We start from the raw sequence: 20727 nt of genomic DNA on the forward strand, positions 1-20727 counted from the left end.
CATTCATTGGTTAGACATCTATGTAGTTCATAAAATGATCCCCCCGTTGCTCCCTCCCTCCCCTGACCATCCACCTAGCCAACATATTCATGCTAATTGCATTCCCTATGCCGTGCTCCCCAACCCCGTGACCATCCATCAGCTACTAATTTGTACTTCTTTAACCTTTCACCCCATTCTCCCATCCCCCTAGCCTTTTCCCCTCTGTCTGTCACCAAATTGTCCACTATATTTGTGAGTCTGTTTTTGATTAGTTTGTTCTTTTTATTCTTTAGATTCCACATGTAAGTGAAATCATATAGTGTTAATCTTTCTCTGCCTGACTTAAATACCTTCTAGGTCCATCAAAGCAATATTTTTTTCCATTCTCTTCCTTTCAGTCTGTGTATGTCTTTTAATCTGAAGTGAGACTCTTGTAGGCAACATGTAAGGGTCTTGTTTTCCTTTCCATTCATCCACTCTATCTTTTAGTTGGAGCATTTAATTCTTTTCCACTTGAGGTACTTATTGATAGGAATGTATTTGTTATCACTCTTTATTCCTGTTTTTGATACATGTTTTATTCTTCTTAAAGAAGTCCCTCCAACATTTCCTATAATACTGGCTCAGTGGTGATAAATTCATTTGGCATATTTTTGCCTGAGAAGCTCTTTATCTGTCCTTCAACTTTAAATGATAGCTTTGCTGGATAAAGTATTCTTGGTTGTAGATCCAAGGTCTTTATCATGTCGAATAATTTTTTCCAAGCCCATCTGTCCTGCATAGTTTCTGTTGAGAAATCATCTGTAAGTCTTATGAGTTTTCCTTTATAAATAACTATCTATTTTTTTTCTTGCTGCTTTTAATATTCTCTCTTTGTATTTAGCTTTTGGCATTTTAATTATGATGTGTCTTGGTATGAGACTCTTTGGATCCTTGATTTTTGGAATTCTCTGTGCTTCCTGAAGTTTCATGGCCATTTCCTTCACTAGGTTAGGGAAGTTTTCCATCATTATTTCTTTAAACAGCTGTTCAACATCTTGATTTTCTTCAGTGATGCCAATCAGATGGATATTTGGACCTTTAACAGTGTCCCATATCCTCCTTAAATTATTTTTATAGTCTTGGCATCTTATTTCTTGCCATTCTGATTGAGAGTCCTTTGTTTTCCCATTCTTTAGATAGAGCTCTTGATCCTTTTCTTTATTCACTTTGTTTATTCCTTTGTTTATTTCATTTAATATACTTCTCATCTCAGATAATATGTTCTCCATTTTAGACTGGTTCTCTTTTATAATGTCCATTTCCATTTTTATGTTTTTTATCTCATTGTTGAAGTTCTCACTGAATTTATCTACATTTCCAAAAAGTTTATTGAGCATCTTTATAACCAATGTTTTGAACTCTGCATCTGTTAGATTACTTGACTCCATTATATCTGGATCTCTGTTCTCTCATATGGTTTCTCCTTCTTTGTCTTCCCATTTTGGCTGCTTTCCATGTCTGTCTGTATGTACTAAGCAAAGTTCCTAAGTCTCCCAGTCTTATTAATGTGGTTTCGTGAAGTAGGTGTCTATCCAGTGGCACAGTCCTAAGAGAGATTCACCTGCAGGCCAAATTTAGCCCATACCTCTGACCCTTCGGGGCCACTTGTTAAGATCCAGCAAGCAATCCACAGATGCTGTTCTTACAGTTACCTCAAAGGGCCACACTAGAAACTGAGGCCAGTTGCCTCCAGTGTGAGTCTAGGTGCTGCTCAGCAAGGAGCACCTGACTCGCTAAGGATATACTTGAATGTGACTTGGGAGGGGCCACTAGTTGGGGAAGTGGGGTTTCAGGGAATCCTCTGGGTGGAGCGACCTCTGTTATCCAGTTTGATGACATCACAGGCTATGGTGGTGCTGTGTCAGCTCCCTGGGAAGGGGGAGGGCTCAATAGGGAACAATGGATCCACCGGCACTTCCGTACGGAGTCTCGCCTGGGCCTCACTCTGACAATATCTCCCTGTATGTCCCTGATGTCCTCTGCACACAGCCGATTTGGCACTGGTGCTCAGAGTGAACAGGTCCGTCACCATGAAAATCCTCTCAGAGAGGCAGCCCCTTTAAGAGGCATCTACCGCTGCTGCTGCAGCTGCCTCCGTTCATCTCACTCAGCTGCTGGAGACCGGACAGCCCTGCGTCCACACCCCGTCCTACCTTCTGCCGTTGCAGGGTGCTTTCTTAGATTTCTCCCTAGTTGTATGGCTTGTTCCTCTAGATCTCAGATGATTTTTCCTTGCTGCTGCTCCATGTTTTTATCACAACTTTGATTTGGTCGCCAGAGGGATGAACAGAACCTTCATCATCTATAGCATTTCCATGCCCCCTCTCCTATGCACACAATCTTAATCTAAAAAAATGTACAAGAAACCGTTATCTACTGAAATTTTTCTCTTTTTTTCCTAAGAAGTATAAATATGTTGAGAGTCTTTACTCAATGAAAAATAAAAATGGATGTTTTGTGAAATCTAAGTAAAAATATTCATACTCTTTATTTGCTATTAGTTATATTATTATTAGTTATAAATAATAATAATAACAACAACAACAACAACAACGATATGTAGTGAATGTTGACTTTGGAATGTAGAATACTTGTACTCTACCCAAAGGTATCAAAACAACTACTCTAGCAAGTTTCCCTTTATCAATCACCTTCCTTTCATTTGAAGAGTTATGTGTTTCCTCAGGCTATTAATTAATTTCTCTGTTGTCATCTATATTTCTTTGAAATTTGAGTTCCATAAAACTTTATATATCCCTGATTAACTTGTTGAAGAATTTTTGTCATAGAGATTGTAATATTCAATCTCAAGTAGCCCCCAAACAAATCCTCTTGAATAAAAAATTAAATGTGCATAAACCGATGCTCTATATGTCTTAGTATTCCATCTAAGTCATAAGTTAATTAAAAGAAGATACCTATATGGAGGCAGAGTACTTCTCTTCTCAATGTATAATTTGTTGAGAAAAGAATTAATTGATTGTTCAGGCTTTTTCCTACAAGCATAAGAGACAAAATTCCTCCATGCACTGTTAAATATAGCCTAAAAAGACTCCCAATTTCCACGTGAACTCTCTTATAAGTTTCTTTATTTTAAGATTTGTAATCAGCTTTATTCTTTCTTAAAGAGAAGCAAACAAACCAAAAAACACACAAATAAACATAAAAAAACTTTCTAGGCTGATTGTTTCATTGCTATCTTAATAGACTAATAGCTAAAAGGAAGATTATTATAATAATACTATAATAACATTAATGACAACATTTATATATTTAGTATGTGCCAACCATTATTTTTAGAATTGTGCATATATTAATTCAGTTAATCCTCAAAATAATTCTATGAATTAAATACTATCATTATGCCCATTTAACAGATTAGGAAATTAAAGAATAGAAAAGTTAAGTAAATTGTTCAGTTAGATAACAGAGCCTAAGCAGTGTGATTCCGCAATTTGTGATCCTAACTACTATTTTATGTTATTCAAGCAGTTCATTTTTCAAAGACAAAACAAGCAAACCAATTAGGGCAGGATAATCCCAAATTCTCCTTTTTAAAATTCAATTACATTCTACTCTTACTATATATTCAAAACTGACTCTGCATATAGAATTTTTAGCTTAAGTTGGCCAGTGGTCAAAATGCAAGTAAATATTATAATCATTTTAAAAAAGAAAAACATAAGGTATATTCCTATCAAGTAGCATCCATAAGAAAAAGAGCCAGGATATATGTCAAGTATTTTTTAATTCTGGTAAGTTAATAAAAACTAAGAGAATTGAGAATTCACAGTATTTACAGCAGGCAGTATGGTAAGTGTTTTATATGGAGTAGCTAATTTACCTTTTGTCATCACACTACAGAGTAGGTGCTATTATTTTCACTTTGCAAATGGAGAAATTACAGATCAAAGTGACTGAGTTGCTTACCCAGGTGTCAGAAACAAAATTTTAATCCAGGTACTATTGTAACTGCTTCATGTAGAAAAAACAAAAATTCTCAAGTCAGATGTCAAAAGGAAAAGTTTTAAAAATTAGAGGATTAATGAAGAAGGAAGTTTTCATGTTGAAGTAGACTTCAAATGTAATACAATTTTTGAAAACCAGCTAATAGCATAAAAATTAGCCACAGACTATGATAAATAGAAGAGAATAAACAGATACTTTTCATTATACCAGAGCAGGAAAGTGCTCAGTAAAATTAAGTGTTAATAAAGTAAAGACAAAATTAAACTTTTTTTTAAGCATAGGCACAATTAACCTATGAAAATTATTCATATTGGATGATAATGAAGCAGATAGCTTGGTGAAATTGAGAACATATCTGATTCACTATAATGGGATTTTCGGTTAGATCAAATCACTTATTATATTAGTCATCCTGAGTCAGGGCACATGCTGATTATCAGAAAAGGTCATAACAGGAAAAAAAAAAAATTCCCAAAGTCAGAAGGGCCATGATTAAAGAATATGATACTAACAAATATATATTACATCTGCATATGAGGGAACGTCATGCACAGCTCTGTCTCTGATGTATTACTGCCTTTTGCTTTGTCTAGTAAGTTCCAGTTCTCTACCTTATACCCAGAAGGAAGAGACAAAGGCTTCTCTGGTTTGAAAGAGGATTTCACAGTAATTTCTCATGCAATAGAGGAATGGAACTACCTTTATGATATTGTGGACAGTTTGGAGGGTAGTTTACAAAAAAGGTGAAAAAGTGAGGGCAGAACTCACTGTAGGAACAGTGCAGTTTTAAAGATCTCTACATTGAAGATCATCTAACTTGAATTTTTATCCCAATTCTACCACCTCTTGTGTGATAATAATAGACTATAAACCTTCATTTAAAAGTGTTAGAGTTCCCCCTTCTATAAAAGAAAGGTTTGTACTTGTAAGATTATATATTTATAATATTCTTTTGAATTATTACTATCTATATCTTACAGAAGTCTGCAATAATGTCCTTTTCAAAACAAGTCTAGAATATACAGAAATATTTAAGTGTTTCTTTAAAACTCACTGTTCATAAAGTTCCATAATGAAAGCCTGTTCTGGGCTTTTGAAGATATGCTTCTGCTGAACCTGTTCATTTCTTGGCAAGAGGGCAATCATATTATTTTGATTACTCAGATTATATATTACAAGTTTGAAAACTCTTACTCTTGGAACATATTGCTAGTTCATATTACTTGATTTTTCTTCTGAAATGTCTATATCACTCTATTTTTGTTCTGAGAACTTATCTTCCATCCTTTTTTGCTCTCATCACATATTTTCCTGTTTCTTTTTGTGTGTGTGGATTACCATTTCAATATATCGAGAGAGAGCCTGTCATTCACATAAAATGGCATTCAAAATAAAAATGAAAATAATCTATGCAATAATAATATTTGCAAAAATCACACTAAAAATATAGAACTCATTGATCATAATTGATTCCTATTTGAGTTGAACTTTCATTGAGTAGAACATAAGCAGTGGGCACTGTTGTAACATATGTTTCTTCCTTGTTATTGCTTTTTATAGATCTGGATAATGTGGAGGGCATTGCTGTGGACTGGATTGGAAATAACCTTTACTGGACAAACGATGGCTATAGAAAGACCATTAATGTGGCCAGGCTGGAAAAGGCTTCTCAGAGCCGAAAGACTCTTTTAGAGGGAGAGATGTCCCATCCCAGAGGGATTGTGGTGGATCCTGTTAATGGGTAAGAAATATTTTATCAGATTTATAAAAGAAAAATGATATTAAATAAATTTATTTTTTTCATATTTAGTATTAGTAAGTTTTTTTGCATTCACATGTGAATTCACACATGAATGTCTTATAGGGAAAAGTTGCTCATTTAGTGAATTGTTATCCTAGAGAATGTGCTAAATAAACATGTCAAAATACATTTGAATTGAACTGCACATACTATTTGTGTAAGGGATATATTTACTTGATTTATTCAGATAAGCAATGTAATTCTGACACCAAGATAAATAATTAATTCAATTAGAAAAACAATCAATTTAACTTTTGTAAGGCTATTGAAATTTAATGTATTTTAAAACTAGCAAAGTTTTTTTGTACTTTTAATGTGGAGAAGACATTTTGTTAAGTGGGTTACTGTGCTCCTATTTTGTAATCCTCATGATAATTTTTTCAAATAGTTGCTATTCTATCCTTGTTGTACAAAGAAGAAATCTGAAACTGATCTTCAAAAGACTATTCAATTATTCAGAGACTGGGTAGGTATTTAAACCCAAGCCACCTGTCTCCAAGACTTTACTCATAGCCTCTACCTCTACCACTTTTTACTAGTCTAGTTTGGTAATCACATAATTTTAGACATAGCTATAGTTTTCATATAGTGACATCATTTTACAGTATATACTACTTGTTTTAGTATAAAATATTTTGTGTAATTCCTGTGAATAGATTTTCCTTTGATTTTTATTCATAGCTATTACTTGAACACAAACAATACTATGCATATAGAAATTGAAGAAATATGAATATTTCTAACAGAATCTTAGAATTAAATATATAGGTTGCATATTTGTAACATACATGTACAGTTGTTGTTTGTGATTTTTATCCCCCCTATACTTTACATTTTACTATTTCTAAATCACATCACAAAATAGATATTTTTATAGTTTACTACATACATACAAAAAGTACTTAATTTAATAGGAACTGAAATCACCAGTTTGTTGTTCCTAGAATTATTTGCATTGAGAATAACTCCAAATACAGTTAGGTTCCTTCATCCCAAACTAATACTTAAGTGGTCCATGAACTCATTATATGTGTTTTCAAAAGGCATAATTATAATTTCAGCAATTTTATGCATAGATTTTACAATTATCTGTTCTATTCCTGGACTTTTAAACAAAGTCATTTATCTGACCTTTAAACCAATGCAATCTTAATTTTAAGAGAAAATATTTATTCCACACTGTCTAAATCTACTGAAGCAAGATGTTTCAAATATGACTTAAAGTAGCGTCTTTCTTCTCAATATTCTGTTAGAGAAAAATATTTTCTGATAAAGTTGAAGGCTGTTTATGGTAGTCAGGAAGATGACTCTAATATGGAGGTCACAGAATCATATGATTTGGAAGGAAATTTAGAGGCTGCTAGTTTCACCTGTCTTTTAAAATTCAGTAATCCCTTCAATACTTCCCTAATAGGCAGGAATTTAACTGAGATTTGAAACCTATAACATCTACATAGTTTACAATATTTGGGGGCAATTCTTATTGATACAGCATTTTTTCTTTTCATGAAGGCAATATCTGCATCTCTGTAATATTTGTCATGCTATAAAGAATGACTCTTATACCTCTTCTAGTCAGCAGATTTTCAGAAAGAATACTGCTCTTATGCACCAACCTATAAAGCAAAAAACACATATGTGCATGTATATGTGTGTGTATGTATTTTTCTCTGCACTCGGTATATAATGATTAACAAAACAGGCAGAGCCTTAACCCTCATGAAGCATCTTGTGTTATCTGCAAGGTAGGGAGTGGGAAGATGAAATAATAAATACATATCAAATGAGCAACTAATGTAATTTCTATAGGCTAAGTGTTGTAGGAAAATAAATAGGTTGATATGATGGAGACTAATGATAGAAACCTATTTAAATAGGTTTGCTGAAAGGCCTCTCTAAGGAGGAGGCATTGTGTAAGTCAAGACTTAATTGTAGAGAAGGAACCAGACATTGTGAAGGACAGAGTATGTAAAGTCAAGAAAATAGTACATTTGAATATCTTAAGTTAGGCAAAATCTTCATAAGTCAGAGGAACTGCAATGAAGGCAGTGAGGCTGGATTGTAGATAGCAAGGGGGAAAGTGACTAAGAAGCAATTGAAAAGGAAAGCAGGGCCTCGCTCACCATAATGAGAGCTTTATACTTTGTCTTCAGTGCAAAGGTAAAATAAAAAAGTGATACAATCAGATTTTTATTTGAAAAATACTAATCTTACCGTTCTGTGGAGATTGGATTGGGCAATAATGGAACTATGTGAATTTAATTATTCAAATAAATGTTTGAGCATAATATAATTTTTTAAAAAGAGGAAGTAACTTTTGTTCAGAAAACTACATTTAAAATATCATAATATAACTTTAAGCAAAACATTTTAGGGAAAAAATAACAAAACTAATTTATTTACATTTTCTTCTACCATAATACCTATTTGTAGCTTTTATACAAAAGGAAAAACCTGTGATTTTCTTTAATAACAGATTTTCTCCACCATACTTGCCTATTAACAAAAATTACTCATTTCAGAGATATGCTTTATCAAAAGCTTCGTAACCTTTTATAGAGTCAATAAAGATTTTATTCATTTATTTTTTATTAAAATATATTTTTTTATTAACTACCACAGAGATCAATGGAAATTAGTAAGACAATAATTGTCTTCAAGGAGTTTATAATCTGTGTGCTTTGTATATATACGTACACACTCATAAACACAATTATCTATAAAAATAAATAGAATGTAATACATGGTCTTCAGAAATTTGGTGAGGTATTTAATTCTGAATTAATCTTTAGAAGATGGATAAGATTTCCAAATTAACAGAGTTGGTTCCAGGGGCTTGGGGTGTGCAAGTATGAGGTCAATCGCTGTTCTGAAGAGACGATATATAAGTAATTGTTTAGAGGCAGGAAAATTAGTGGTAGTTTTGAAGTAAGATGAGTTCATTAAAGTTAGAGCAGAGGGAATGTGAAGGAACATAGTAGAAGATAAAACAAGAAACACACAGAAATCTTCAGTGTTGTGATTAAAAGTTTGTATTTATTTTGTTGACAACAGAGTAATTGGAAGGTTTTGAAGATAAAAGTTATATCTTTCAATTCATGATTTAAGAAGACGGGTGATAGCAGTATGACAGCTCTATGAGAAACAATCCATTAGGAGTTCCCTTTGAAAAGGGATGAAAGATAGACTATAGCATTTGTAACAGGAATAGAAAAATGGGAATTCAGAGAAAAGACACTGAAAGAACAGGTTTGGCAGGCCTCAATGATTGCTGATATGAGGATAAAGAAGGAGGGGGAATCAGTTATAATAGCACTGTTTTTAAATTGATACCTGTGGAAGAACTTTCTCCTTTCTAATAATTTCACATTTCATAATTTATATCAATAATTTAGAAACCTACATTTCCAGTTTTCACTTCTCAAAATATTATCTATGTGAAATATGTCCAAAGCTGAGTATACACTTCCCTCAAACAGGATCGTGTATATCCCTACCTCAATTAATAGTATATACCCTCTAGTTAACAGCTAGATAATATGTCAGCAAGAAACCAATTTTTCAACAATAAAATTTATTTTATATTCATGACAGAGAATATCTCAAGGATTTAGGTCTTTTTAAGTGACCATCAGATAATATAATTTAATTTGGTGACATGATTAATATCAGCAAAGCCAAACAGTGTTACAGAGTGCAAATATGAACAAGAAATAATCTCTGCCTTTAATTATTTTAATTTTTAATTGAAATCGTCATATATGTAGCACTGTCAAATACGATACCAAGTATAAATACAATAAATACTACAAAATAAATTAAAAATATCACAAGGAAACAAAGAAAAAAACCTATTTTGACAGAAAAGTTAGGGATAAACTTCATCAAAAAGTTGTATTTGAATGGGTCTTGAAAACTAGAGATATAATTTTTTCTTACTATATTAATAGAAGTCCAGCTTAACATAATTTTTATTTGATGAAAACTCCCAAGTTCTGGTTATGAAAAGATTTACATTAGTTCCTCCTTATTTTATAGGTTGTATTTCTTATTTTGTTTGTTTAGGAATCTTCATATTTGATCTTGATTACAAGGCTTTCACAATATAACTTTTAATCAGATAATAAAATGGGAAGATGATTTAGTCTCTGTCGAGAAACTAGACTAGATTTGACATCACTTACTTAATTTTTTTTAATATTTTATTTTAACAAAAAGTTGTAATAATAGATTAGATCACAAAAATGATTTCTTTAAATATCAAAACAATACAAAATATGTTTAGAATATCCAGAATTATCCCTTATTTTTGTGTGTGCATGTGTGTGTGTACATGTTATGTGTGATTTGGTTTAAAGTCACAAAAAGTGTTATTATGATCAAAAGAAAAGCTAGAGGGAAAGAAATCACAATTTTAACAAGTTTTAAATTGTGAACGACAATAAAATTACATCGATTAACGACATTTAAGATTTCAGGAAAGTTTCAAAAGAGAGGAAAAAGTTGGATATTTACCTTTTGCATAGTTGCTGTGTATAGTGGAAGTCTAAGGTGGCATTAAAGCGAATGGAATGACTCTTCTCTTTGTTCCTAATTTGTCTCAATAATAAAGCCACTTGAAAACATATAGGACACAAGAAAAGCATACTGTAATGTTTATTTCCAGAATTATAATGTATTTTGACTTAATAAAATTCACAAATCTCAGTGTACTTCCTGAGGTCTAAAAAGACATCTCAACATTATCATAAATCGTTAGAAGTTAAAAGGAGCTTGATTGGCATGAGATAATGAATGATGTGTTACATCCACAATTGTCCTAAATCTCCCTGCTTAGATCACTGTAGAATTATTAGTCATGGATACAGATTTCCCAAATTACCTCAGAAATGCCTTAGGTTCCACAATGTGGGAGGCAGAGGATCAATAATAATGGCATATCTAGGGTAAGCAGCTTAAGAAAGCTTTGGTGCTTTATAAAGTTGTTTATAAGGTGACTGAATTAAAACCTATATTAATTAATAACTCAGGAACTTTCACATGACCCTAAAACAACATAGGTGGAGGGTTGAATTGCAGTATTAGCTCAAGGCCTCCTCTCCCACTGTTATAGCTTACACAGAAAGATTTGGTTGTTAAAGGCAGATGCTTTTGTTTGAGATAGAAATTAAAGCTCAAAATCTCAAGGTCAGTCAACCTGCTGTTATTAAATTTATGCGCAGCTAAATCATCTGTGGGTTTTAGGGTAATAATAAGCAGCAATAAAGTATAGATAATTTGCATCAAGAAGACAAATTGGACCTGGCCAAACAAGCACAATGGGACTGCCTTTTAGAACAAAGACAATCCAATGGCTGTCTTAAAAAATAATAATTCATCTGAGATTAAATTATGTCTGGAGTAGATCATTAACTGTGCCATGAGTTGTCATGTCAGTCAATCTGCTTTTAATTACACAATTGACTATATGTTTTATGAAGTGACCACCATTTAAAAATAATTAATTAATACCTAAACTTGGCATCAACACCAAAGAAAATCAATATTTGGTACCTGTGGTTAGATTAATTAATCATTTAGGCTAGTGAGTGTGGTAGTGGTGGTAGCGGGTTGTCTGTAATGGGTCTAAACGGACTGGCTCCACTGCACAAATCTTTACTTCCCTTAGTTTACTTCATAGCTGTCTCTTCCCTTTGGTAGATATGTGTATAGATAGGAGAAAAGAATAGACTATTATTAGATTTTAAGGAGGTGCCAAATCTGAGGAAGTGTCCCTCTATACAGTGACTGGTTGAAATAACATGCATATGCTCTTGTTTGTAATGTTTTAGTTGGATGTATTGGACAGACTGGGAGGAAGATGAAATAGACGACAGCGTGGGAAGAATTGAGAAGGCCTGGATGGATGGCTTCAATCGGCAGATTTTTGTTACTTCAAAGATGCTGTGGCCAAACGGTTTAACTCTGGACTTTCATAGCAACACATTATACTGGTGTGATGCCTATTATGATCATATTGAGAAAGTGTTTTTGAATGGAACTCACAGGAAGGTATAAGACAAATGCAGCTGTTTTTAACCTTCGGGCTTCTTTTTTCACAGAGCCTTATTGTACTGTATTAAAAATACTTTCATGTTTATTTTTACCCCTCTGAGGTAGCTGCCAGTCGTCTCTGTGGGGTGGCTAAGGGAGACTGAGCATTAAGTAGTGCAGCTGACACTCGCCTCTGGGAGAACAGGCCCAGCTCACTGTGGTATGCCAGGACTGAGAGAGTTTTAAAAGAAGCTCTCAGGATACCAGAGCTGTTTTAAAATTCAGTTTGTCTACATTATTGATAAGTTTGCTATGACCAAGCTACCCAATTCTATTCAAATGTCTTAAATATTTACAGCTAAAATTTAACTTATATATTATGAAAAAAGTAATTATAATGCATTTATTTGAATAAATTCATGACATTGGAATTGAAACACAAGAATAAACTAAACTTCAAGCATGTTGGTATGAATAGATATCAACTTCCTCTTTCTCCTTTTGGTAGAATCATTTCAAAATGATTTTGACATTCTTGGGTAAAATGGAGAATGTCATTGACTGTGTAACACAGGCAGTGTAGACAAAACATCACCTCTATATTTTATCTTTGAATTACCTAAGCACATACAACATTATGAAATGACTTCAACTGCTTAGCAAAATAATGGAAAAATGGAATATTAGGAATTACCAAAATGCTTTCTTTGACACTATATTTCATTCATTTTTGGAAAGAAAAACTATGCAATTGGCCAATCCAATTCTTTATGAATTCTGCTTGAGAAATAAATAGTACATTAAACAGTAAAGACTATTTCAATTATTGGTTCACTCTAACAGTCCTATAAATATTTTTCTCCAAATGACTAAAATTCATTGGCATTTAACCTAACGTCACATACTTAACAGGTGCTAAACAAACATTTGATTCCTTTGAAGATGTTGCTATGTACACAGCATACATAACACTTTAGTGGCCAGGATATTTTCTCTTCATAGAGGTGAGAAAATAAAAGCAAGAAACTGTCTCAAGTAGTTGATATATGAAAATTTGTTATGAAGAATTCAGATAAAAGGAGCAAATTTTGAATTGCTAATGCAACATTATATGGATAACATCCTCAATTCTCTAATATTAAATTAAATGAGTACAGATTTTTTTATTGTATATAATATAATTGTATAAGTGGTGAAAGGTGAAAAAGTATTATCATTATCGAAATATTCCTTATTCTTCTATACCCTACGTTTGAAAGAGGACTTATCGCATGATTGTTGCATTTAAATACAGACAACATAAAACTGAAACATTAAGAGTGTATCCAAAAAATCGGAATTAAAATTAACCAGTAAGCCTTATATATCTTTTTGCTATAATAATAAATTTTCTTATGTTCAAAATTAAAATTTTAACTTCTTCTCTGTCATCTAGATTTCTTCAATTTGTATTAGCTCAATTAAATAGGAAGATCCCTTTTACTCTCAATGTCTTAAGACCATGTTTTATACCTTGACTATTGGATGAGCAATATTGCAATATATACAATGACACTAATTACTCAGATCGATTTATATCCTGGGATATGATTCTGGAATATTATAAAGAAAAGACACAGGGAAGAGTATCAGGAAAAATCATTTTAATGTTTGCATTTCTTGATCATATGTATAACGCCAAATATGAGAATTTAAATGGATAAAATGCAAATGGTCTCCTTCAAATAACACTTTCTAAAAACAAAAAAAAATATGCTTACATTGTGAAATCAATTTTTCAAATATCCTGAAAGAAAATATGAGTTAAGATATTAGGTAGATCACTATCTGTTATGCTTATTTAAATAACATTTTCTCTAAATATTTAATTATGTTTCTAAAGATCTGTTTTGAATTTTCACAATGTGTTTATATTTTACAGATTGTTTACAGTGGGAAAGAATTGAACCATCCTTTTGGACTGTCACACTATGGGAATTATGTGTTCTGGACTGATTATATGAATGGCTCCATTTTTCAACTAGATTTGATAACGAATGAGGTGACATTACTAAGGCATGAAAGACCACCCCTATTTGGGCTTCAGATTTATGATCCTCGAAAGCAACAAGGTATTAAAAAAAAATAAAATTGCTTCTGTGTTTCACATATAATAATATTTCACAGTAGTTACAAAAGGTCTTATTTGACAGTGTTACTGAAATTTTATGATAAAAGGTGTCTATTCCAAAGTCAATCAAATCTAGGACTTTGTTATCATAAAAATTTATTATTTTATTGTTCAAAATAACCTGAGTGAGTAACTCTGGGAATTCTATTTGAGTAATGTTCAAAGTTTTCTCCAAATAATTCCTTTTTGATGTTCTCTTCACTGAAGAATTCTATTAATTATTTAAAGTAAAAACATCTTAATGCTTTCAAAAAGTAACTATTGTGAGAAGTTAGAAAACCTTTGAGTGGGTAAGGAACATGATGGGAAATATTTAAAAATATATTACACAAAAAATGATATTTTTAAAAGTATCTTACTATATTGATCTTATTAGTTTCATGTACATTTAAGGAGCATTTAATTATTTTAGATGATATGAAAGTAAAATAATCTACTATGATATTTATATCTTATTAAAATAAGATAATAGTGTATGTTTTATCTACACGAGTTGTTAATATTTATTAGGCTATCCACAAATAGTATGATTCAGTACTTAGATATTAAACAAAGAAAACCATTTGTAAAATATTTGGTAGATTTTTTTGTTATTAATCTAAAGTCATTGTCCTTTTTTTTTAAATGGAGCTATCCTTATGAGAGTTTAATGAGCATACATTTCAGTACATTTAGGATAAAAAAAATTATATCCTGAGCTTTCAATGCATATATTGTCAATAGGAAGTAACCAGGCAAGAAGAGGTTTTTGAAGGTATTTCAGGTAAATGAGTGATATTAAAAGCAAACTATCTTTAATCAATTTTTTTTCTACTCTATTAAAATTGCCTCATTGGGATACAAATGCAATTTTATAAAATAATGGAGTCTATGGCCATGTTACCTTGAACAAGCCTTATCCCATCTGATCTTGGAAGCTAAGCAGGGTCGGGCCTGGTTAGTATGTGCATGGGAGACCACCTAGGAAGACCAAGTGCTGTAGCCATAAAAAATAAAAACAATAAGGGATTGTAAGCTGGCAAGGTCCTTGCAATCTGTGAAGTCAACTAAGGGTTGCCTCACCTAAAAAAAATTAAAATAAAATAAAAAAATAAAATAAAATAAAATAATAAAATAAAATAATAAAAGTCCATACAGCGAGAAGTACATAAAGTTTCAATAGCTAGTCAAAAAATAAAATCTTTAAAAAGAATAAAAATAAAATTATTTGGAATGGTATAAGCTATAGTTGTGAACAGAAAATAAAGAATACAGCAACTGCCTGCACAAATTAAATACTAACATTTTCTGTTATATTTTATTTCAATCCTGCTCCTCACCACCACCACCACCACCACCACCACCACCATTATCCTCTGTCTACAGTAAATTGAGGCAACACTATGAACAGGAATTGCCCTTCTCATCTCCTGTAGAGTATTATTTTCAGGATTGTTGCTCCCTCTAATTTTACCATTGTTTCTTGGATTTCATTAAACCACTTGAATACAATCACATTTCCTATTTCTATTCTTAGAAATTGTCCAACTTAAATGTCATTGCTGAACTCCTGTAGCCAAATTCTATGACATTTTCACAATTGTTATTTTCTTTAAACTTCTAGTTTTAGAAAATTGATCAATTCAATGTAACACATGAGATGAGAAATGCCCTGGCTTACTATAAAATGGACCTGGGCTTAAATCCAGATCCTAACAATTTCTCCTTCTGAAACTGGATACATCATAAAGATTTAACAAAGATAAGAAATGTTTTCTTCATAAAATTTCTATAAGAAATTAAAAATTGTTATATAAGAGTAAGACTTAGAACAGTTTTAACTATGTTTTATATTAATTAATTTGCCCTTACTATTTCTTAATCTGGAGGCATATATTTGTAATTTTGCTTTCATATAAGCCTTCTAAATAAATATTCAAGGAGTAATATGTCACAATTGTAAACAAAAAGCACATGCCTCTGGTAGGAATATGAAGAATATATTTCTGTATTTATGAGAACTATATTTGGTATTTCCAGACAATGCCATCGACATATAATTGTTCAGTACTATTCCTTGGATGGACAGTGTTCTTTTAAAAGTACTTTAAAAAGTTTAATTAAAGAGATTTAGCCCTGATTACAAAATTCTTTTTACAACCTTTATTGTAGAAACTGTTATGTTTTGTTTTCCTTAGAAAATGTGTTCAGCCAAAATTATTGATTAATTTTCATCAACATAGGTAAAATGATCAATCAGTTTGAGTTTTCTACCCAGTTTTCATGTAGCTAAAAATTGACTAGTCTCACCTGAATCTTATGAACAGACGATACAATATGGAAAGGTTGCCTGGCCAACATGTCAGGCAATAGATGTTGAAAATGGATAACCAATAAGGACCTAATTTTTTAGTATATTTTACTATATGGATTATGAAGCAAAATGCACTCAGATGTTAAAATAGAGACACATCTTACCATGTTATAATTTTCTCTCAGTGGTGTTTCTCTTTGCATCTTTTGAGCATCAGATATTAATAAATACTTAGAAACATATAATTAGTGGCACATAAACTTTGGTTATATGTTGTCTTGTTATGATGCTTTTTTTTTTTCCCCCCTCCTAAGGATAAAATAATCACAGTTAAATAGGACACCAAATCCCTAAGTAATACATATCAATATTCTTCATGGAATGGAATAATCTAGCCTTAGATAACCTTGTACTTTTTCTCTCCCTTTCTTTCTCTCTCTATGAGAGACTATGGTATATGACTTTATTTCTATATGTAGTGAATATAAATTACATTTACTTAAATGTAGTGTTTATACATGTGTCTTTGAATATATATATGTACTTCACTTAAGTGATAGGTATCATCATGCACACACATATGTATACACATCACTTCACAGGAATATCATGAAAAATTATTCATAAATGTTATTACTGTAATATCTAAACTCTTTTAGACTTGTTGTAAGAAAATTAGTCAGCTAATTTCACCTTTCCAGATCAGGAAAATCTCATCACATTTTTTTGGTAACATACCAGCTTATTTCAGGAGGATAGACATATAATCATACTAAACGGAAAGTTATCTCTAAGAATGAGTTTCTGAGTAATTCTTAGAGATTTAGGGTCAAAATATTTTTGTCACATACTACTATTCTTTCTTCTGGTTTAATTGATTGGTAAGCTTTCTTCTTTTTCATTTGCATTAAGTATTTAGAACAATTTTTATAACCCTTTCTTGAAATTTCTCATATAAAGTACAAAATAGTATGAAACTAACACATTTTTATCTTTTTATTCTCTAGATTCAGAAGCATACTTTTATTTTTCTGACATGTTTTAGAGAATGAGATAATCAAAAACCAAGTACAATATTCTAAAAGGAGTTGATAAGTAATACCCTGAATAGATAGGTTCTATGACAAATATATTAAATTTATTAACTAAAAAATTAACTGTAATTACAACTACCAGGAGGTAGGCTAAACATTCTTATTTAAATCTCATAGAAGAAATTTAGTATAAATACTATTGACTTTTATTATAGATATGAGAAACAATGATCAGGCAGATGTAGCCATTTGCCCTCAGGAAACAATGAGCCAGAGATAAACTGGGATTCAAATTCAGGTTTTTCTGACCACAAAATATTTTGGGGTGATTAATTTATCTGGTCAATAATTTATAAAAATTATGCAATGATTATGCTTTTATTTTTTTAATTTAATCAAATAATCAAATGTCTTTTCACTAACAGTTTAATTAAAAACCTAGAAGAGGAGATGCTTCTCATCATAACTACTATACTTTTAGATAGAAGAAAAAGAACATGTCTTCTTAAGTTACTGTACTTTTATCATTGATAAATTTTATATTTAAAACTTTTTTAAAATATAAAGTTCTACTTGATTGTCTTTATAGAAACAAGGATTCAAAGATCTTGTTACAAAGCAGTAGCATAACAGACACAGTAATTTTTATTTAATGTATGACAGATTATTAACTACATTATTTTATAGCTCTAGTAAGATTTAGTAATAGGATCATCATCACAAAATTTCTCTTTTCTTTTCAAATTTTCTACTTTGAAGATAATTGCCATAAAAAATACCCCACAATACTAACTCTTAATAGAGTTCACGTACATACACATAAGTAGCTTCAAAGAAGTCAAATGCAAACACAATTTTCCATGAACATATAATTCTACAAGAGAGAAAAATAAGACCTATTTTATCCTTTCCTCAAATTGACATCATTCAAAGTTGATTCTTCTGAAATTATCCTAGATGAAATACTTAATTCATTTGGACTTAGGGTCTCACTCCACTAGTCTTTATCCAGCTTTTATAATGAATGTGAGCCTAATTTCTCTTCTCAACTGCAAGCCAGACTATCTCTCCATCAAGCAGAGAAAAAGAAAATCCCTATAGGTTTATGTTTGATATTAGGTTCAAAGACTTCTAACTTCACATGTGATAAAACTGAGAAGTCAGCAGTCCAGGAGGCCTATTACAGAAAAGGGGATTTTTTTTTCTTCTTCCACCACTTTGAAGAATTCAGATAAGAGTGAAAGGTGTAATTCCTTTGGGCTGATGGTTTCTATGTTATGCTGTTTCCTAAAAATGAAAGATATTTTATTAATAAAAGTCAAATTACTAAGGCCTAGAAACATTGATATATTAATATAAGTTTGTGAAATGTTTTAATATATCATTTGTGTTTTTATTACTATTCTATGAAAGTTATACTTTTAACTAACCTACCTTGAAATGCTAAGTATGTAGAACATGTATATATATACTTACATACAAACAACAATAGCCCCTTATCTTGATAAAACAGACATATCTATCCAAATACTTTTACCCAGATTATTACCCATTCAAATTTCTAATTAAAAGTTTTATGTATGTATGTATGTATGTATGTATGTATTCATTCATCAATTTGACTAATGTTTATCAAACACACACTCTGTCTCACACTGTAAAGGGCAGAACAATTCTACTTCTCCAAGATATAAGATTGGGGGAAAAAAGGCAAAAGCTTTTGGCCCAGACAGACCACTATTTTGAACTTAATTTTAAAAGCTACTCTTCTTTGTTTTCCTTGCAGATTTAATTTTCTTAAGTATCTGCTTTCATAGTAACTTAATCTATAATTTTATTTTGTTGTATTCAGTATGTTATTTTTCCGTCTTTTTAAATCTAATTTTATTTATATATATGAATAAATTAGAGAATAAAAGCATGAATTTTAGATTACAAAAAAGCCTTGCTTCAAATTATTTAAGAAGACCGATTAATAATAGTCACTATTATTATGATCTAGAAATAAGTAATAATCCTTATCTAAATCCTTATTTTTAATAAGAATTTTTTTTTATTTCTAGACATTACAAAAGTCATTGAAACCCATATATACTCAGTATTCCCACCTACAAATGAAATAAAACCTACTTTATAAGTTTGTTATAAAAACTGAATTAAATTAAATGTATATTTAAGGTAACTAGGCCTGGGATTGATACATAGTATATTTTCAATTGTGATAACTATCAATATGTTCATGAAATCATTCGTTGATATGTATGCCTATTTTTTAGTTTTATTAAATTTATCAGGGTGGCATTGGTTTGTAAAATTATATAGATTTCAGGTGTAGAATTCTATAGCACATCATCTTCATACTGCATTGTGTACTCATCACCCAGGTTCAAATCTCCTTCTGTTACCATGTATATGAACCCCTTTATTCTTTTCTACTTCGCCCCCAATCTCTTTTCCCTCTGATAACCACCATACTATTGTCTGTGTTTATGAGTTTTTGTTTCTCTTATTTGTTTGTTGCTTTCAGTATTATATCTCACATATGAGTGAAATCGTATGGGTCTTGACTTTTTCTGTTTAACTTACTTTGCTTAACATATTCTCAAGGTCCATCCATCTTGTCACAAATGACAGAATTTCATCTTTTCTTATGGCTGGGTAATATTCCATTGCATATATGCACCGCAGCTTTATCCAATCGTCTATCAAAGGACACCAGTTGTTTCCATGTTTTGGCCACTGTGAATAATGCTGCAATGAATATAGGGGTCCATATTATCTTTACAAATAAATGTTTTCAAATATTTCTGGGCAGATACTCAGAAAAGGGATTGCTAGGTCATATGATAAATTCTATTTTTAATTTTTTTAAGGAAACTCCATGCTGTTTTCCTAATTACTTAAATTATATATTCAATGAAATGTAAATATTAGTCATGGTATTAAATTAAAGTATATGATATTTAGCATATATTTTTCATATGAAAATATGTCAGTATATTTTCAGAACTTTCTTATTTATTTATTACTGTTTTAAATTCATCATATTTCTCAAAATGTTTTGAATTAATTCTAATTTTATAGAATCTGAATTCTACTAAAATATTGAATAGACAGTTTAATCCTGTATATAATATGCCTAACATAGACAGAATACCAAAGAATCCTATGAAATATTGTATTTTTATTCCATGGTCATGAAATAAACATTACTATATCTGGATCTGCTTAAAAAATGTCTGCATTCACCATTGAAAAAAGCTTGAACTAATCTTAATTATCCTCTGAGTTTAGAAATTGATGCTATAGCTTGAATTATTAGCTTCCTTAGCTTTCAAGTGTATTTCTTATTTTTTATAAACATAGCAAATATAATTTACTTCTCAGAATAATGAAAAAAAAA

General features: G+C 31.1%; 1 protein-coding gene and 1 pseudogene across 1 annotated transcript in view; both read left to right on the top strand.

The window, feature by feature from the left end:
• LRP1B (LDL receptor related protein 1B) overlaps nucleotides 1-20727 on the top strand; it is a 1708438-nt gene that overhangs the window by 1002000 nt on the left and 685711 nt on the right. Inside the window, exons 12-14 of the mRNA XM_011354519.1 lie at nucleotides 5554-5734; nucleotides 11626-11845; nucleotides 13749-13938. Coding sequence (XP_011352821.1) covers nucleotides 5554-5734; nucleotides 11626-11845; nucleotides 13749-13938 — 591 coding nt within the window. The remainder of the gene's footprint in view (nucleotides 1-5553; nucleotides 5735-11625; nucleotides 11846-13748; nucleotides 13939-20727) is intronic.
• On the top strand, nucleotides 14864-14982 carry LOC111736072 (annotated as a pseudogene).

Source organism: Pteropus vampyrus, unplaced genomic scaffold, assembly GCF_000151845.1.
Source record: "Pteropus vampyrus isolate Shadow unplaced genomic scaffold, Pvam_2.0 Scaffold17, whole genome shotgun sequence".
In the NCBI taxonomy this organism is placed as follows: domain Eukaryota; kingdom Metazoa; phylum Chordata; class Mammalia; order Chiroptera; family Pteropodidae; genus Pteropus; species Pteropus vampyrus.